Source organism: Anabas testudineus, chromosome 7 (genome assembly GCF_900324465.2).
Source record: "Anabas testudineus chromosome 7, fAnaTes1.2, whole genome shotgun sequence".
NCBI lineage: Eukaryota > Metazoa > Chordata > Actinopteri > Anabantiformes > Anabantidae > Anabas > Anabas testudineus.
Genome location: NC_046616.1, coordinates 7,384,453 through 7,403,269, shown reverse-complemented (window position 1 = coordinate 7,403,269; position 18,817 = coordinate 7,384,453). Strand labels below are relative to the sequence as shown.

At 38.8% G+C, this 18,817-nt stretch overlaps 1 protein-coding gene across 2 annotated transcripts in view; it reads right to left on the bottom strand.

Annotated features, from left to right (window-relative positions):
* Window positions 1–612: 612 nt before the first annotated feature.
* Window positions 613–18,817, bottom strand: part of ajap1 (adherens junctions associated protein 1) — a 39,756-nt gene continuing 21,551 nt past the window's right edge. Inside the window, exons 3-7 of one of the 2 annotated variants that reach the window (XM_026366951.1) lie at window positions 9,136–9,223; window positions 8,792–9,034; window positions 7,330–7,462; window positions 5,803–6,397; window positions 613–5,700 (exon numbers count right to left, since the gene is read on the bottom strand). In XM_026366951.1, coding sequence (XP_026222736.1) covers window positions 7,390–7,462; window positions 8,792–9,034; window positions 9,136–9,223 — 404 coding nt within the window. In that variant the 3' untranslated portion in view covers window positions 613–5,700; window positions 5,803–6,397; window positions 7,330–7,389. Of the gene's footprint in view, window positions 6,398–7,329; window positions 7,463–8,791; window positions 9,035–9,135; window positions 9,224–18,817 lie in introns of both variants that reach the window. The other variant, XM_026366950.1, reaches the window with a different exon arrangement.

Genomic DNA, 18,817 nt, shown 5'->3' with positions numbered 1-18,817 from the left:
GTAGTAATGTTAACTTATGATTTCAAATTAAGTTTCCTGTGGAACTGAATCTTATGTTAAAGGTCTTTACTTGCTCAGTTGACCTCTAGTCGCTTGTAGGTTTAAAACTCCTTTTTGGGAGTTTGGGTGTTATGCAATGTAATGTAGTCCAGATAAAACTATAGTTAATGTAAAGAGTTAGATGCCCATCAATCTTGGGGTCAGCAGTTGGCTGCCTGACTCCTACTGGCCATCCTGAGTGAAACACCGAACCTCCACACTGCGTGTTGTGAGCTGTGTCAGGAAGGGCATCCAGCGTAAAAGCTGTGCCAAGTAAATGTGCAGACCATGATCTGCTGTGCTGACCCCATGTGACTTCTTCCTATTAAAAGCAATAACTACATAAGTTCATTTTTATTTTACAGCAGCTTAACACAGTTTAAACACCTTATTTCTAAAATGCTAACTAAGTGTATATCAGTTTTTAAAATCATTTGATTTGACAAACACATACAGACCAGAGATTTGAATTCATATTCAAATCGTTTATTTTGTGCTGTTTGCCCTGATCACCGCCCTTCCCTGGATTCATTCCAACAAACTCCTTCTAGCACAAGCTCGTGTTGTTTTACATTTTATTAATAGCAACATCAGAGTACTAAATGTACAGAGGACGAATCCAATGAGAATCGCATTTACAGTGCTTGCAAATACAGAGCTTAGTAGTACAAGAGTAACCAAATCAAAGTCACCTGGAAATCGAAACGTTTACCAATAACTACAAAAGGAAGAGATGTGGTTCATAAGACACAAAATAAAAGTTATACAACATTTAGCCGTCACAGAGACAGACTGAGTCCCTTTTGTGGAGGTGTGTTGTGTGTGTATGTGTGTGTGTGTTCGTATATACTATAGTCATAGGTCTTATACAAAAGTTAACAGAGGTACTCATTGATATATTAAACACAAATATAAAAAATTTAAGAGTCACAAAGTACAAACTCTTCATTTTTATGGCGACAACACAACTCGAGTCAGGTTCCTTTATGACAGTTATGAATTGAGATTAAGTCAGCTTCAATGAACAGTGAAAACCCCATCCCGCCCCGAAACAGAACAAATCCTACATTACCTCCTCACCCCTTGAAACTTAAACTGTGTGTATGATAGTTATGGGGTGTTTGACACCTCCGCAAACTCAGGAATCAGCCAACAATGGATCAATATTTCCATATTCTTACAAGTTTTCTTAGTGTCACTCATTTCATTTCAGGCTTGCACGCTGCTCTGAAGGCATTGCACAGCATCTGAGGCCGTCTATGCAAAGCAAATGGCTCTACGGCAGATTTGGGTCACGCAGCTAGTCTCCATCTGGCAGAGGGATTATGTGAGAATCAAGACATTGCAAACAAGTGTTTCTCTTTTTTCAAGTCTTTGAGTGTATTGATAAGCACTGACAGTGACAGTGCCTTAGCTCTTGTGATTAAGAAAAGTAAAAACATGACCCAAGAGGAGAGTCGGAGCCCTCCGCTGTAGTTACAGTAAGCGCACAGTACGTGATTTTTCAGAAACAATGAGAAGCAGAGTGAGGAGCTACAGTTTTCTGACAGCTGAACAAAAAATGGATTGAGTCTTCAAACGTAAACCTTTACTATGACTTTATGATTTCTCTGTGAAATCAATTATTTTCTTCTTAGTGTTTGAGCAACTTGCTTTAGACCTTATTTAAATTAAAATAATCACCATCATCAATGGAAGCTGTGAAACATTTCTAAGCTAACCAGACACCCAGAGGCCATGATTAGATACAGTTAATATATAAATTATTTTCTGTTTGTGTGAATGCTTTTAATGAAATACAATAAAATAACCATTGGCCTTGGAGATCAACAACAACCAACATCTAATTCAAACCACGTGTCAATAAGGTCACTCTTTTTATGTTTGACATGCAAACACAAAATCACCGTCCCTGGAAATGCATGTGCAGCGCATCCTTCATCTTGACAGGAAAAAGCCTTGCTGATTGATAGCTTGTTTGGGCTGAAGGAAGCATTGGTTTTATGGGTTGCTGAAGAGACAGAAGCAGGAGCTGCAAAATATTCATTCGTTATGAAAAAGGCATGTCAAGATGTCTTTGGTGTCTGTTTAAGACTTCTCTACAAGCCCTCCTGTTCCTCCGTGTTCCTGTCCTGCCTTTGCCTGCACTGCTCTCCGTTTGCCGAATCGAATCTGACCAGCGAAGTGGAATCATTTTCCTCCCTCTTAGCTATAATACACCACACTCATCAGCTATCCTGAAATATAAACTGAAAAGGCAAGAAAGCAGTAAGGCATTTCCTCACATATCAGTTTGATTTCAGACAGAGGTAAAAAGAAGAAGGTCCATGTACAAAGATGTTTCCAAATATTCATGCCTGTTAAAATACTGTATATACCATAGCTGCACATTTGTTCTCTTTGCTTTAAGTTACAGCCTGTTATAGTCTTAATGGGTGATGCAAACAGGGTTTTAAATGCTAAATAAAGTAAGCTTCTTCTTTTTTTTTGACATGAATCGAAATCTAAATGTCAATGTTTTCCTCTGTTCAATAGTGTGATTTTGTGCATTTCAAAGAATCAGAAAATCAGTCCCACAAACACATAAAAGTAGCTCGGTATAAAATGTCAACAATTTTCAATTGGGTCACATTGACATTTTACATTATTAGGCAGCCTACAGTGTTATTAGTACAGAAACACAAATGGGAAAACAAATTTCATAAAGTTTTGGGAGTAAAATGGAATGACTTCATCTTACTTCAGCACTTCTGTATGTAAGGAATTAAAGGATAATTCAGGTTTAGTGCAACTTGAGTCTTGTTTTAGTACTTTTTAATTTTTTTCTCTCTCAATAATTCTCACAGTGGATTCACCACGTTCATTGCAGAGATCTTGGCACTTGGCAACATCACTAAAAATGTCTGACAAGGCAAGAAAAATGAGCTGAGAAAATTAAGGTACAAATTATCCATCATCATCCTTCACAATGATGCAGTTCAAGGATTAGGTTTGATTTATCATACTTGCAGTAGCTGTATGTGTTTTACTCACTGTTTTACTCTGCTGCAGCCATGTACTCTGCTGTGCAGCAGTGCTTTGAGCTAAATACTAATGTCAGCATGCAGGTGCTGTGTTAACCATGTTCACTACACGTATGTTGGATTGTCAGCCAGAGGATCTGACAATCTTATTTTTTATTGAGATATCTGTGGTGCTATGGCTAAATCAAGATAGAAGTTGAAATAAACCAAAATTATCCTTTAAAAACGTTCATTTAAAAAGATAATATCTGATCTCATTCTTTACCAGGCTGATTTAGCAGAAGCATGAACAGAGAAAATGCAGACAAAAACTACAGTACTTCCTTTCATAATTGTTCCTCTATATGTCATTCCCTGATTATTTCATTATCTCATAAATGTTAATAATAGTTTTTGCAGTCATTAATGTAAAGTATGTGAAAAATCACACATTTTCTGGGACAGTTATAGCAATATGTATATACAAATACAAAATGAGAAATATGACAAATAAATGCAATCCAGTCTAGATCAAGTTTAGTTGGTTTCTTGGCAGCTACTGTTTGATTTACACTGTTTTTTTTTTCTTGTGATGATACACTGAATATTAGGATTAATGTAGAAGTGATGTTTAAGAACAGCAAGTCATTGGTTTCCCAGCCCACCACGAATGCAGCAGAACCCAACATTAGATCACAACACCTCTTTGAATCACTCAGCACTGTTACTTTCAGATCTCACGTGGAAATCACTCTCCAGTCTCTGAACTATTGCAGTGTCTACTGAAGTATTATACTGGTTAGCTAAAGATATAATACAAGTACTGCTCGAAAGTGCAGGTAGGAAGCTTGGCACAAGGTTAGGTTTGTGTTTTGAAAGAAATACCGTAGTTACACATGTAAACAAAGACACTATCCCCGACCTAGCTGAAACCTTCCCAAAAATGGGAGAGGTCTTGAAAAATAGAACACACCGGTACACAAATAGAAGCAAATATATAGAAAATACATTTACACGTGTATAATATACAGTAAGATTTCATAACCCTCTGACTTGTAAGATAACGCTCTTCATTCAAAAAATATATGTTATGTCAAAGAAGTAACTCCACAGCCTGACACACACATGTGAGGCTGAACTGGTATGGGTCATTCATGAGAGTGGTTTTCATGTGAACGGGCAAACGCAGGAGTTTTGCACCACAGTGTTTATCCCAGGCCATCTCGGCACCTCCTGAATGGCTTACATTTACAGATGCTGCTCTCACTGGGACAACCTGTTTTCTTGAATCCTCTAAGGATAGTGAGTACAAGCCTAAAAACCACCTAAGCGAATTACTGGAGATCCACTGTCGACAGGCAATAAAACCCACCTTTTAATCTGTACATATTGCTGTCTGCAGCCTAAAGCGCTTACAATTACAGAATGGTATTTGTGCTTTGTCAAACCCACAGCACAATAAAAGGTAGATTCAGAGGTGGCTCCCTCAAAAGCTTCATAGCACAAAAGTAATCTGCATTTCAGAGCTTGAGGTTAATGATAACATTACTTGTGCTAGAAAGCTATCAGGAAAGCTTTACTGTTTTTCTGACCACGGAGTTCACCTTAACTTAAGAGATAGTTTAAACCAATTTGGCAGCAGCTGATTGACTCGACATAATCCCCTTACTCCAACACTGAGTGTTTTAGGTTTTTTCTGAAATAACAAAAAGAAACTCTTCTTTGTCACGCGTCCGTTTTCTCATTAAGCTCTGATTCCGTTGGCACAAATAAAATAATCTATTTGTACACAACGCCCAGCATCCTGGCTGTGATAGCTGAAAGCCTGATATGCTAGAAATATTAAGTATTAGGTGCACATGGATCTGGGAAGAGCTAACTAACCCTTATTACCACACATACAGTGAGGGAATTCCTTCAAGCGTACGTGTTGCATTTCAAACACACGATGCAGATCATTTTGTTCCTCAGGGATGACTATTTGCAGCACCTCTGTCACAGCTTCTTCTTCAGTATTAGCTGAAAAACTGAAGATAATTTTATGCTCCATCTTGAACAAATTGGCTCATGTTCTTCTTGACTTTCTGATTATGATTCAGACTTTTAGGTCTCAAAAATTATTTGTCATAAGTGAACTAATCTGGGAGTCGGGTCCGGTTATTAATTTACTATCTGTAGAGGGATTAATTTTTCAATCTCTTTCCTATTTATGCAAATTATGGCATGAATTATTTGAGTGTGAAGCCCAAATTCAATCTTTTCCACCCTTTTAGCATCGCAGCTCAGATCTGAATCATAACCAATCATTACAATTTGTATCCCAAACAGCTGCTGAGACTGAGACCAACATAAAGTGTGCAAAAGAGCTAGATAGACCTGAGGCAGTATGAATGTCCTGTCCAGCTCCATGCAGTCTGTTGTGGCTCTTCTTAATCTGTACATGAATTTGCTGATGTGGGATTCACTAGAGCTGCGAGTCTGGACCACAGAAACCCTTTTGTGTATTTTTCCATTAACCCAAGTCAGGTACAACTTTTACTCATGAGCAGTTGGAGCAGATGATTTACCTTGTAAAAATCTGAGCTCATGTGGGAGTATTTAATTACCGGTGGTGAATCCCAAGTGCTTCAGACCTCCACTGTTAGGGCTATGGCGGACTCTTCTGTGTAAAAAAATAGACGTAACTACTCATTTTTGTTCTCCTTTAAATGGGACTTGTAGAAACAATGTTTTAAAATCAACTGTTCAATAAAGCATTTACCGTTTCTTTTCTCCATCTTCTCTCTTCTCCCACTGATAGAATAGTACTTCATATAAATATCTTTTAGATTTTAGATATTTCGCAACACGTTTCTTAAAACTATTTTAAAACATATTCAAATACGTCTGTAGCTTTTTTTTTTTTTAAACTTTCACATTTCTTAAAAAAAGAAAACAAAGAAAAAAAAATGAGTTGGATACAGGGTTAATATAGCACTCTTTGTTTAGTCCATCAGTTGTTGAACCTTCCTTCTATCCAGGTTGTGGCACATAGTGGCATTATTGGCACATTGTTCATAAATACAGTTCATCTTCCACACACAGCAGCTCCTTGGGGTCCTTTTTCAAATGTCCAATGTTTTCCTTGAGACATCTGTGATGTCCACAGTCTTGTCCCACACATCCTGTAAATATACCTATACTGTATATAATCTATATCTAAATGACTGTACGCTCCTGGAAATATGGATTGGCAGCATTGTGGCTGCTCAGCTTGTCATCTCTAGAAAAATAAATATCTTCACCAGTGTCCAAAGAGTGATCGCGCTATTTTACAAAAGAAGCTGTTTTGTGTGTTTCTTGTTTCCAACTGGATCCTGTGGAGACGAGAACAACATCACAATTACCCCAAATTGTGAACCCAGCACAAAAAAAAAGCAAAACAAGCAAAATAAAAACCACAGGATTATCAAAGCTACTTGTTGCTGATTTATGAGGGAACTGTTCTTCAACACTGCCTGGTAAACATGTAATCCAGTGCCTGTGTCACACTAGATGAAAGAGTGATGCTGTATTGAAAAGCTGCACTCTTAAGACCTGCCTTAACATACATCTAAGGCTAAGAAATACATTAGTATTGTAGAGATAATAAAGGATCTTATGTCTTTTAAGACTCCAGCATAGGGAGCATGCTGCTGAGAGCTGAGCTGAATGAGACTAATTTGTGTCCAGACAACAGCGAGGCGCTATCCTCTCAGTACACTACCTGCAGGCAATCTATTCCTTTTAAAATCTGGGTCAATAGCAGACGTTACACCTCCCCCGGGCTTCAAGCAACACTGTGGGGCCAGAGCATGTGTTTAACTTTCACGCTTTGAATTTCAAATGCAGGCCATTCTGGCATATATTAGCCATGCACAAAAATGTGTCACAAGTCAAGTGAAAGTACTCTCTTACTTTTAGAAATGTTCAAAACAACATGCTCTTGGTTTAAGAAAGACAGTGGTAAAATAATACTAATGTGAAAATGAAGATGAAATCCTTATGTGTGAATGTAGATTTTATTAAACTGGGCTGGATGTAGTTTGTTTCATATTCCAATTTAAAACCTTTAATACTGCACAACATAGATTACTCACTTGTCTTTAATCACAGTAAAGAAGATGGAGAGGAGCATAATGATGTTACAAATAACAAACATATGCCAAGTTCCCTTCAATTCCCAAAGTGGGGCAGCATCACCACAGGGATCAGGGTGGTTAAGGCTCAGATGATGATTTGCAAAGGGACAGAGTGGCACAGTACGTACCAGAGTGTGAATTCAGGAAGTCTCTTCCACCCACAGGAAGTGAACACGGCCTTCAGCTCGTCAACAAGAGATCTCAAACCATTTCTCTGACACAAAGGCCACAGGAATCAGTTGTCTTTCAGTGGGGGAGGGCCTGTGGGGTAATGTGCGAGATATTATGATGCAGTTGGATAGGCTACATATGACTTGTATATCTTGTCATTTTAACATCTTTTTCAGTAGTTGACATCTCTCCTTCTAGGCTTAATAATCTTCCACAGACAAAAACGTACCATCAGAGATAACTTCACAGAGAAACATCAACATTTTGTCAGACATAAAATTAATGAATAGCAGTACTGTTTCTTTAAAAGGGGAAATCACACCAGTAATAAAGTAGCATGATTTCAAATACATACACCAGACTACCTCCACTCTCACTGTCGCCCTAATAGATCTGTTATAGTGTTTGGACCCTGCAGCTTAGATGACTGTTACTGTGATCCAAACAGACAGTAAACACGCTTATCCAATCCTATTGTCACACTGCACATATAATCATAGTTTAATAACGCAACATGGCATGTTTCTATGTGAAATACACCTGCCTTGTCAGTTCAAATCCCACAGAGGAGCACAATTAATGTGCAAACGCACCAGTGACTCACAAATGTTACTTTTGCCTTTACTATGTTTTACAGCAGCACAGATTGATGCAGCTGGTAAACATGGATTTCTTAGATGCATTCACAGACATGACACCACAAGACTTCTGGGTACTGAAGCTTAATGTGGAAAATGTGTGCAGTACATACACCTACTGTATGTAATTAACATTTAAAATGATGGCACCGTAAAGACTTGGCATCCCCGTGTCCTACATCTATGTACTGACTTATTACATAACAGCAAGAATTACTGGTAGATTTAGATTTTTGTGTGCATCTTGAGCGTGCAGAGGGATAGTGTTCAGTCAGCGCTCCAGGTGTCAGGCAGATGGACGAGGAGCGAGGCGATGGACGGCATTAAAGGCAGCCAATTTATGGGTGGATTTTCTCTCACAAAAGCTGAAGCTGATTATGTTTGAGAGCAGCACCACAAGCAAGGAGAAGAGTGTGAGAAATCCAAGCATTTCTTAAAATAAAACTTGATTGATTGTGATTGACTTGTCATTGTAGGGTTACTCTTTTTCACCTTTGTGCACTTTGTCATTTTTTAAATGATATTAGTAAATTTTTAACTTAATAAAACATTATTATAGCTTAAAAAAAAACATAGAAGTAGATTTTTTTAAACCAAATTTAAATTGATCTAGCACTGCTGCTCAGTATGGAGTTGCAAAATATTTAGGCTATAGACTATCATTAACATTAATTGTATTAATTATAGTGCACAACAGTATGGATTTCCTGGGCTGACTAGTAGGAGAAATATCCTCGTCAGCAACCTTTCAAGCTAAAAGAAAAGTCCCGTGTCAGCGTACCTGTTTCCATTGTAAGATGTTTTGTAGACAGGCGTCTGCTGGATCATCTCATCAGTGTAGATGGGCACGGCAGTCCGAACGCACTCATGTGAGCACTGCAGACTGTCATTGTAGGCAGTGAATATGTCCACCTTGCTCGGCACCCGGGCTGGGGTGAAGTCTGTCAGATTTTGGCAGCTTTCTTCCTGCTGGTGGATCTTGCGCTGATGGCTATTGTGGCGACCATTTCCCGACTGCGCACAGCTACAAAAACACGCACCAAAGACAAGAAACAAACATAAAATCATACCTTGTACCTTTGGCCATCTATGAGGAGGAGCAGAAAGTAAAGGAATCTTTCCTACCAGTTTTTAAGGACGAGTGTTGTGATCAAGGCTGCGATAACCATAATGAGTGACACAGTGATTGTGATTATCTGGTGAACTGCCAAACCTAAAAAAGACAGAGGTAAACATAAGAGCAGAGCATTACAGTAAATTTGTGGAGGAAGAGGCTGCATTTCAGTTATTTACATCAGCCAGACACTTTTATTTACTGTACTGTTGAAACCCACTGTACTCCACAAAGTATCAAGGGAGGCTCACTTAGAAAGTAGAGGATGACAACCCAGAACAATTTTGCTTCTCAGTAAGTATTGATGACTATGTCATCCACTGCTTTTCATAATTGAGAGTGATATGAATTATTCCATTACGTTAACTGTAATGGATAACTAAGCCATCTAAGTTTCCACCAAGTACATGTAAAACTTTGTATTCTCGTGTAACTAAAGCAGAAAAAAAAAAACTTGATTTATGTATTCTGTACATATTTTAAGAATGTATCACTCCTATGTGTACTGAGTCCCAGCTCTCTTTATACTGGCTGTACTCAAAGTATCTCAGTAGATTTTACCCTGAGGCTTTTATTTAAACACTACATGGAACCAAATTATTTGAGGTGGTATATCAAATAAAAATATTCTATCAAAAGATGTTCCTGTTAGGTAGTCTCACCGCTTTGAACAGGTAACCATGCATGTTTTTAAAATGAACAACTAGTGTATATCACAACAATAACAAGCAGAATAGTTTAAACCAATCAAACCTGAGCAACACAAAATGTATAATTTTTCATCTCCATCTACGGCTGTCAATAAATACCCCAGTATGTTCACCTGCTGAACACTAACTGTGTACAGCTCAGGTTTGATGCTGGGCACGTAGAAAACAGTAACGTCATCTGAGCTTTTTCATAAAAATGCTGCTGCATCAGAAAACTAACAGGGGCCAGAAAACTGAAGGAATAAACTGAAAGGGGCCAAAAGGCTCAATTAAGCTGAGGGAAACTGCAAGCAGCCATTTCCAGTATCTGAAACATACCACCGATCAAACAAGAGCAGTTAAAATAACCATCATTATAATCTCACACTTGTGTGACATCTCCCAGTTACCGGGTTTATAGTCGTGTTATGCTAAACTTTCTAAACAGTGCAAAGTCATAAAATGATGACTGTCCTATAAATGCTTTGGTGTTGAATCTTAGCCAAGCTTGCAGATGTGAATGTGGATGCATTCTGTAGTCTACTTGCTCCCTGTTGTCTGCATGACTGATGTACAAAAGCATTCTTATTACTTAAACTCCTAAGACATGTGCTGATCTCTCACTTTTGCCAGAGTATAGTAATCCACAAAACAAAATGGCGTGGTACATGTCTAAAGTGAGGATTAGTGTAAGACCAAGGCACTGTGCTGTATGGTTAGTGTGTGGATGACTAGGGACACAGTGACAAGCTAGTGAAAAACACACTAAAAAGAAAAGCCGTCATGATGAAAATCCCCACGTGGGCCTTACACATCTCACCTCTCCATCAGCCAGCTGCCTAGCTGCTGATCCAAGGCAATTTGTCTTCGGCAAGGCTCAAAAGGAAGTGCTGCTCGATCATTTTGGAAAAGCACACAGCCTCTTCTCTGTTTGGCTGCTGCCTGGACACTCTCCTTTTGGATAATAAACTTCTGTGGGCAGGGCCATGCAAAAAGGCAGGCCAGGTCAACCCTGGATTAATGATATGTCCGGCTGGCTCAGAGAAGCCTAACCTTCTCAATGCAATCTGTGTTGTGTGAGTGTTGTGCCATGGAAAAAGCACATTAACTTATCTGGCTAGTCATGTTCTTGTATTTCCCTCAAATTACATCTCTACCCTCTGTCTCCCTCTCTCTGCCCGTCTCTGACATCAAGGCCGACATGTTGAAAGTGTTATAATTTAACATCAGTTCAAGTTCAGGCATAATGGCCCATGACCTTGACCAACAGCTGAGGTCTCTGCTGAGAATTGTTTCAATCAAAAGCTGCACTTTGTGAAAATGTGTCCTCTAACACCACAACTGAATTAATCACATTGCAAGGCTGCATTAGGCTGGGTTTTGTCCCTCATTTGCCGGATGTGCCTCTGTCCAGCAGGGAAATAAGTGTACCTTATGAGTAAATTACAAATAGCCATGAAGTGCATGCAACCATCAATTAATGAATGTGATGTCAGTGAACACACCACGCATGTTTAGCAGCCAGGACAGTGTGTCAGTTCATACCAGAGAAATCCAATCAGCTGAACTGATAAACATGAGCATGCTGTAAGTAGTTTACTCATCATCTGTTATATGTTTACAGCTTATTTAAGTTCAAATAGCCCGTTAAAAATTACTACAGGCTGCCATCGGAGTAGAAAATATATGCATACTCTCAAAGAACAGCTCTTTAATGAAACAAATTAACCCAAGAACATAAGGTCCAATAACACAAACACCAACATTGAGTCTATTATAACCTCATTTTCAGGGCATTACTTTGAAGGGTGCATGGATAATAGAGCAGATAATGACATGGATAACAAATCTGAGCGCAGAAGCCACTTCTATTTTCATCTACAACCGCCAGTTGGAGGAAGAAAAATTTGCCCTTGCTATCTTAAAGTCATTGTGTCCGTTGTGGGTTGAACACTCACCTTTGGCAGACAACATGCCTTAGAGATACCCAGTTAGGTTCTGATTGGTCAAATCATTGCCAACCAAAAAGAGGGGCAGCAAAAAAAAAAAAAAAAAAAGACAAATTAAGGGACAGAAAGGTATACAGAGACAGAGGGGACAGCTAGCTTATGACCTCTGTGGTGGCAGGATTTAAGCCTCCCATCAAATCTCCCAGCAAGGAACAAATTAGATTTTTCACCTTCTTGGTCATGACAGTTTGATGAACATGTCAGAGCAAAGCGTGGCAGTTGAAATATCCCCTTGCAACCTTCTTTTAATAAAAGATCCCCAGCTTAGACACAAAAACTCAGTTTGTGGTTAATAAATGTGCACAGCAGGTAATGTCTGGTTAGTAGTAGTATCATCTAAAAAAAACTATACAGTATGGTTTGTACCATTGTCATTTAACATTATGCCAGTGCCGTTTAAAATATTCATATGACCAACATACAGCAAAAAGGTTAAGGAGAAAGCTAGATAACATACAACCAGGCTTGAAGAACATTATACATTAAACTACTACTACATTAAAACAAAGCCTAACAGAATTACAATGGGGTAAATCACTATGTGTAATGCAAGAGGTGTTGCTTGTATTGACTAACACAGATAATTATAACCTAACTCTGCAGTTCCTCTCAGCACACGCACAAATTTTCAGCTGATAGTTTTGGTTTTACTGTAAGATTCTTAAATGTCCAGTGTGGTTCAGACTCATTGCTCTCTCCATTGTGTCTCCCAGCCATATTAGACAGCTGTTTTCACTGAAAAAGGACTAAAAATCAGGCACAAAACAAAGTTAGTGACTAACTGGTGAAAACAGTGGAGCTTTTACTCACTAAAAAAAACTGATATTTCCCTCAAGAGTTCGAGGACACCAAAACAGCATTAAAAGTTAGAGTCAACACGGGACATGTCTACCCAACGTGTAAAAGAAGAGAACATTTTGCCAACGTTGCCATAACAACTTAACAGAGTGATAAAATGTCAGTGTTGTGTTTACAGCTTTTTCTTTTTCCACCAAGCGACAGAAAATCCATTCATGCGTTAAGCTCAAGCCAAAGAGTGACTACCTATTAGTGGTTAAAATACTCACTCAACACAGTGTTAGATTAAAAAATTTGAAATTAAAAAATATGTTATTTGCTCACGTTGGTGATGATTATATGCAAGCCAACTAGTATTCATAGCTGTTTTACTGCAACAAAATAATCCTGAAATGTTGAAACGTCATTATGGCTGCATACAATCTGTAGTGGTCGTAACTAACCTGAAAGGTCAGCGATGACTTCAGCTCATATTTCTTCTATTTCTCCATTAAATACTTGCCAAAAACCCACAGTATGTGATTTTCCCCACCATTGAATTCTTATTTGTGAAGAACCATTTTCATAGACAAGAGGCTTTTTCACAGCAGACATTTTGAGTTGTCACAGCAGAAAAAGCACAGGTGTTGCTCATGACATTAATGATGGCTCTGTTGTGTTCAAGAGCCCCTGACAGTGTGAGAATGAGCCAACGTGCACAATACCAGAAAACTGAAGGAGCTAAATTTAATTCTTTGCACTTGGGGTTTTCCTGCTGTGAGATGTGTTGCTAAAATATACAATAAGTAGATGAAAGTGTGTCCTTACACATACAGACCCCCATGAATAAACTGCCCCGTCACACAATACAATTACAATATTTGACTATTTTAAAACTGCTTTGAGAGGCTAAGCTGATAAAAATAAACTGCCACATACTGCAATGACCATAATCATGTACTTGTGTGAACATAATGTTCCTTTGGTAAAATAGGAATTGAGTACATATTGTTATAGCAATATATAATATAACATTTAGTATCCAAAGACAATCCAGTCTTGGTTTGCAACCATTCATATCACTGTTTTTGACCTTGCTGAACTCCTGAATTGCCTATTTACAATTTACATGGTGAATAACGTGATACCATCTAAACTGCAGGCAGTCAGTACTGTGCAAAATGCCATATGTAACAAGTTCATAACAAGGCCATGCTGGACAAATGATGAGAAAAAGCAAATGACTATTTAATTACAACTCATGTATGTGTGAGTTATTGTCGGTGGCAGATTTCCTTTAAAAAAACATTGTTTTTAGCTGGTCCTCACAACCCTAAAAGAAATTTTGGGGGGGTTAAAAGTAGGTTTTAGTTAGGGTTAGGGATTCAGTTGCAATGGTAAGGGGCCAGGAAATTATAGGCCTTATGTCAGTGGGTGTCCCCACAAGTACAGCAGGGCATCTTTGTGTGTGCGCATGTGTGCATCAGGCCATCTACATATGCAACAGGAAGCCTCATCACACATAGACTGCAAAGACCCACTTAGGGCTAATGGTGCCTACACCCACGCATTGTTCGCTTAAAAGCTCCAGAATAATGTGGGAAAGGCCCCTCATTTGTAAAACACAGTTGCAGCTTACAGAGGTTGAGCCACTTCGCTCCCACACACCACAAAGAACATTTGTACAGACATATTCAATACACGCTTACACTCTGTGACCCTTCCAAGATCATCTCTCCCACAACCAGACACCTGAGCAGAATGGGTTGGGGAAAGATTTCCGTCAAAGGTGGCCTGCTGATAGTTAGGAATTGCCAATTAACGTTGGTGTCAAAGTGTCAATCTAGGCTGATTTCCACTGAGTCACCGAGCAATCTAAAACACTTACTGAAGAAGAGGGTGCTGCGACAGGGAGAGAGAAGAGCAGGAGAGAAGGTGGAAAGTTGAACAGGGAGAGATCAGAATCAATTGCTCTACATGTCTTTTCTCTCAATGTCAAAGACATTGCTGCATTATTCAGTCAGCTTCAATGACAACTGCAAGAATGGACAAAAAATGGGGGGGCGGCACAGTATATTGCTTCAATGATAGCATCCTTTACATGAGGATACACTTGTCTTATATGCCTGCCTATATTAGGAGGAGTGGGGAACACAAACACCCTGTTAACAAAAGACAAATGAAAATGACTGCCATTTTTGTGTGGGTGTAAAATGACACTGGTACTGATACAGCTTCGATCAGCCACACTGAAATCTGTGTACTGCCATGCTGGTGACAGGAGAATTTGTTTTTTAACAAACAAAAGCTTGGCTTACCATTTAACGGCTGAATGGGCTCTGAGACATGACAGGCACCTACAATGTTTGTCTGGCTTTCCTTGACAAGCAACACTAAGTAATATTTTAAGAAAATTAAAAGTCTTTCAACAGATAAAATAAATAAAATGAATTTAGACTGAAAGAAGGGGCCATGCTCAAATGTTGCCCTATCCCTTCTGATTGACAGAACAATATTCTGTATCCAAAATAGTGTCTCAGTCAACATCTGCACTTCTCTTCCTTTAGGCAGATATGTCAAGCCATGAAGAAAGAGCTGAGCAGAGAAACAGAAAGTGAAACAGCATCTGCTCAGTCTGGCTCCTTCATCTCTTCTTGGCTGAGTTTTCTGTAAATCAGGGAAAGGGGGTTTGACTCTGCATGCTTGTCACCGGGCATCAGCATTTGAGTCCAGATTTAACACTCTGGAAAAGGAGATTCATTTTTACCGACTTCATTGAGAGTCAATACAGGGAGTAATGGCAAATTTATTGGATTGCCATGGTAACCGTTGGGAAAAGTGGTTTCTCTCTGTCTCTGTGCGTGTCTCTCACTGTTGAAGAGGCTGTATTGTACGCCTCTACAGGTCTATCGCAGGTCAAAATTTACGATGTTCACCGAGCTCGCTCCTTCAAAAATAGCTTCCTAAGACACTTAACATACATTTTACATGTGCTCACTTTGCTCTCCACTGGTTAAAGACTTATATACTCCATTCATTTACCCCTCATAGTGTGATGTGAACTGTTTCTACATGGATTCACTGGATGTCATCTTCTATTTTAAACATCCACTAAATGTGTCTGTTTCAGGAAGTCTCATGACAGATGACATAGAACCCTTTGCTTACTCCTTACAAACATTTAACCTTGTACCTCACGTACCGTCTAACAAGACCCAAGTTATCAGTAGTGGCTTAAGTGGCTGCAGTTTTAATCATCTCATACTCGTAATGGAGCTGACAGCTCCATCTGTGTAGAGTAGAAGGGGGTCACAGATACTAGCAGCACAATCACCGGGAACAATCAGAGAGCATCTGGAGGCACTGCAGCTATAACCCACCTCCTCCTCCTCCTCTTTTGACATCACCCGTATGATGGTCAGAGTGCTGTGCGAGCAGAATCGACAGGAGTCATCAACTAACAGTCACAACATGCAGGTAAACTCCCATCCAAACTGACAGATACATATTGTTTCAACACATGACATTAACATTTAAATGGCTGAACTGATAAATGATACTGTAGATGGAAAATTGATTAAAACTAGTGCAAAAAGAAACTTCCTTTAAAGTTCCTTTAATCAAATCTTCTAATCTAAATGTACTTGCTTTTTACTTACTAAGTGATTGTGAGCTAGGTGAACTTGTTTATTCTGGGAAAGGGTGTTACCTTGCTGGATTTCTCGCATTAACAAAAAGCATTGTCCCTTTTGTTGTCCTGCTCTGTACATGTAGATGCCAACACTGAGTGGCAGCGAGCGGAGTCAACAAGTGCAACACAGACAGGCGATGGCAAGCTGTCATGTACTTTCTCTGTATCTCTGTGTAGCTGTTCTCCAACCAAATCAAACTGGTTGGAAAAATATCACAGTACAAAAAAAAAAACTAATGTAACAAGCCAGGAACTCGTCCAAGCAAACGGCAGGCATGAGAATATAAAGTGAGAGCCTGATTTCTGCAGACTGACTGACAGCTCCGCATATTTATTTAAATACGCAATCATTCTTTCCAAGCTGGATCTTTTATCAGTTGACCTGTTGGTTTAAATAAATATTTGCACTGTAACCCCATAGTCTATTTTCAGTGTATAAAATGTTCTATACAACATTATAGCTATTACCATGAACATTGTGCAGTGTGCAGTGCTGGCAGCTTTTGTTCAATTGTGTTAATATCACCTTATTTTCTAAACAAGTCACAGTGACCACGATCAGATCCTGCCTGCTGGTCCAAAGTGTGTCTGCGCTTACTGTGCAGCAAGAACATGACTCAACGTGAGGAGACGTTTCATTATATTGTAGGAGGCAGGAAACACTGACAATTTCTGCTCTGAAGCCTGCATTTCTAACTTTGTTTTCATCTTCATCTTGAAGCAGGTGCAACGAGCCATCAAAGATGTATCATCACTTAGTGTATTAATGACTAGACTAGACCACAGCTGAGCTAGAAACAGAAAGATTTACAATATGGATCACTTTCTACTTCTGCTGTATGAACTATTTCCTCCCCAAATCTCTTCTTCCTCACACAAACAACCACTTGCATCTTTGTTTGACAGTGATGTGCACACACACACACACCCACACAGCATGAGATGATTATGGCCGTGATGCACACGTGCCATATGGGGCTGAGAGAAAGTACGCTAATGGCTTGCATTTGTGTTGGTTGCCTACAGTATTCATGAGTCACCGTGAATTAGTTCATGCAGTCCATTTATTGCAGGGGTGAATGTGCATTTTCTGAGGCACAGTGGCTGAATCATTTATGCGAAATTTGAACATCTATTGTTTTTTAAAAACATATATTCTCATTTATTTTTAAATGGAAATGCACAAAGATCATATTCAGCTCATACCCCATAATTTGGGCTTTGGCATGACATGCATTTTTCATTATTTCATTTTAGAGTCAAAAGGATGTTATCAAATCAATATCAAATTATAAAACAATAATTCTGTATTCTGTAAGTTTTGTATTTAACACAGACATTTTGTTCACAAACTCTCATCACATCAGTGCTTTTAAATAACAATTAGCTGTGAGTGCTGTGGATGTCAAGGTGGTTGGATTGGTTTCTCCCCAAGGTTCACTCTCACTTGAGATGTTTGTTTGAGTTGCTGGATGAGAAAGAGAAAAAGGTGCAAGGCACACAGCTGCATACATATATGATGATAGTCTGATTACTGGAATTACAATAACACAGTTTGGCTGTTAGATGGTAACATGGTGAACTGTGCAAAGCTAAATAACGTTGCAAAATGAAGAGTCTGTGCAATACTCAAACTGCAATGTATCAGTATTGCCACAAATAAGCAGATGCTACATCATTAAACTGAGATACATGTAGTTTCCATGCTTAACTTGGCACACAAATTTTAAGGTCAACACAACAACAGAAAGAAACCTCCATATTGTAGCCAAAAGCACACAATTTATACCTCACAAAAGCAAACATACATGCTGTATGCACAGTCTTTGCACAGTTATGCATTATTCAGTGTAATACATCTCAATTATCATGACATTGTGTGTGTGTGCACCAACCTCCCACTCTCGTAATTAGTCTTAAATGGAGGTTGACACGCCTCTCTGTTTAAATCTGTTTGTGATTAAGCGGACTCGATTCGGTTGGACTAGAGCAGCTCTTTGTTGACATATGACATTATGTAATGCAGTAGCCTTAGTGACTGATGACCAAGGCTACTGTTTTATCTTATTAATCTTATATGTCATTTAGTCTTAGCCACTTCATGCATGTTTGGCAGGCTCAGTTTGGTAGCTATTCAATATCAGAAAAGCTACTGGAAGAAGCATTAGTGGCTCTCAAACCATGATTTAATCTCAGAACTTTTGGTGAGCACAGTGTTTTTTTAACTGTTCGAGGTCATGACTAAAACTCACTCATTAGCCTAAAATAACTATTGCGCAAATTAGAAAAAACGTATCTCTATGTTGTCCAATGACTTGTATATGATGTGTACGTGTCTCTTTTACAAGACCCCTACTTAAATTCTTTCCTCAAAGACAAATTATTTTAAATTTGAACTGAATACATGCTGTAGTTAATCATACGATAAAGTACAAGAAGAAACTAGGTGAGTCGAACTGTTATGTTAGCTCTAACGATCACTTTACTCTGGTTACGATGAAAAGCTTAATATTTTTATTTTTTAGTT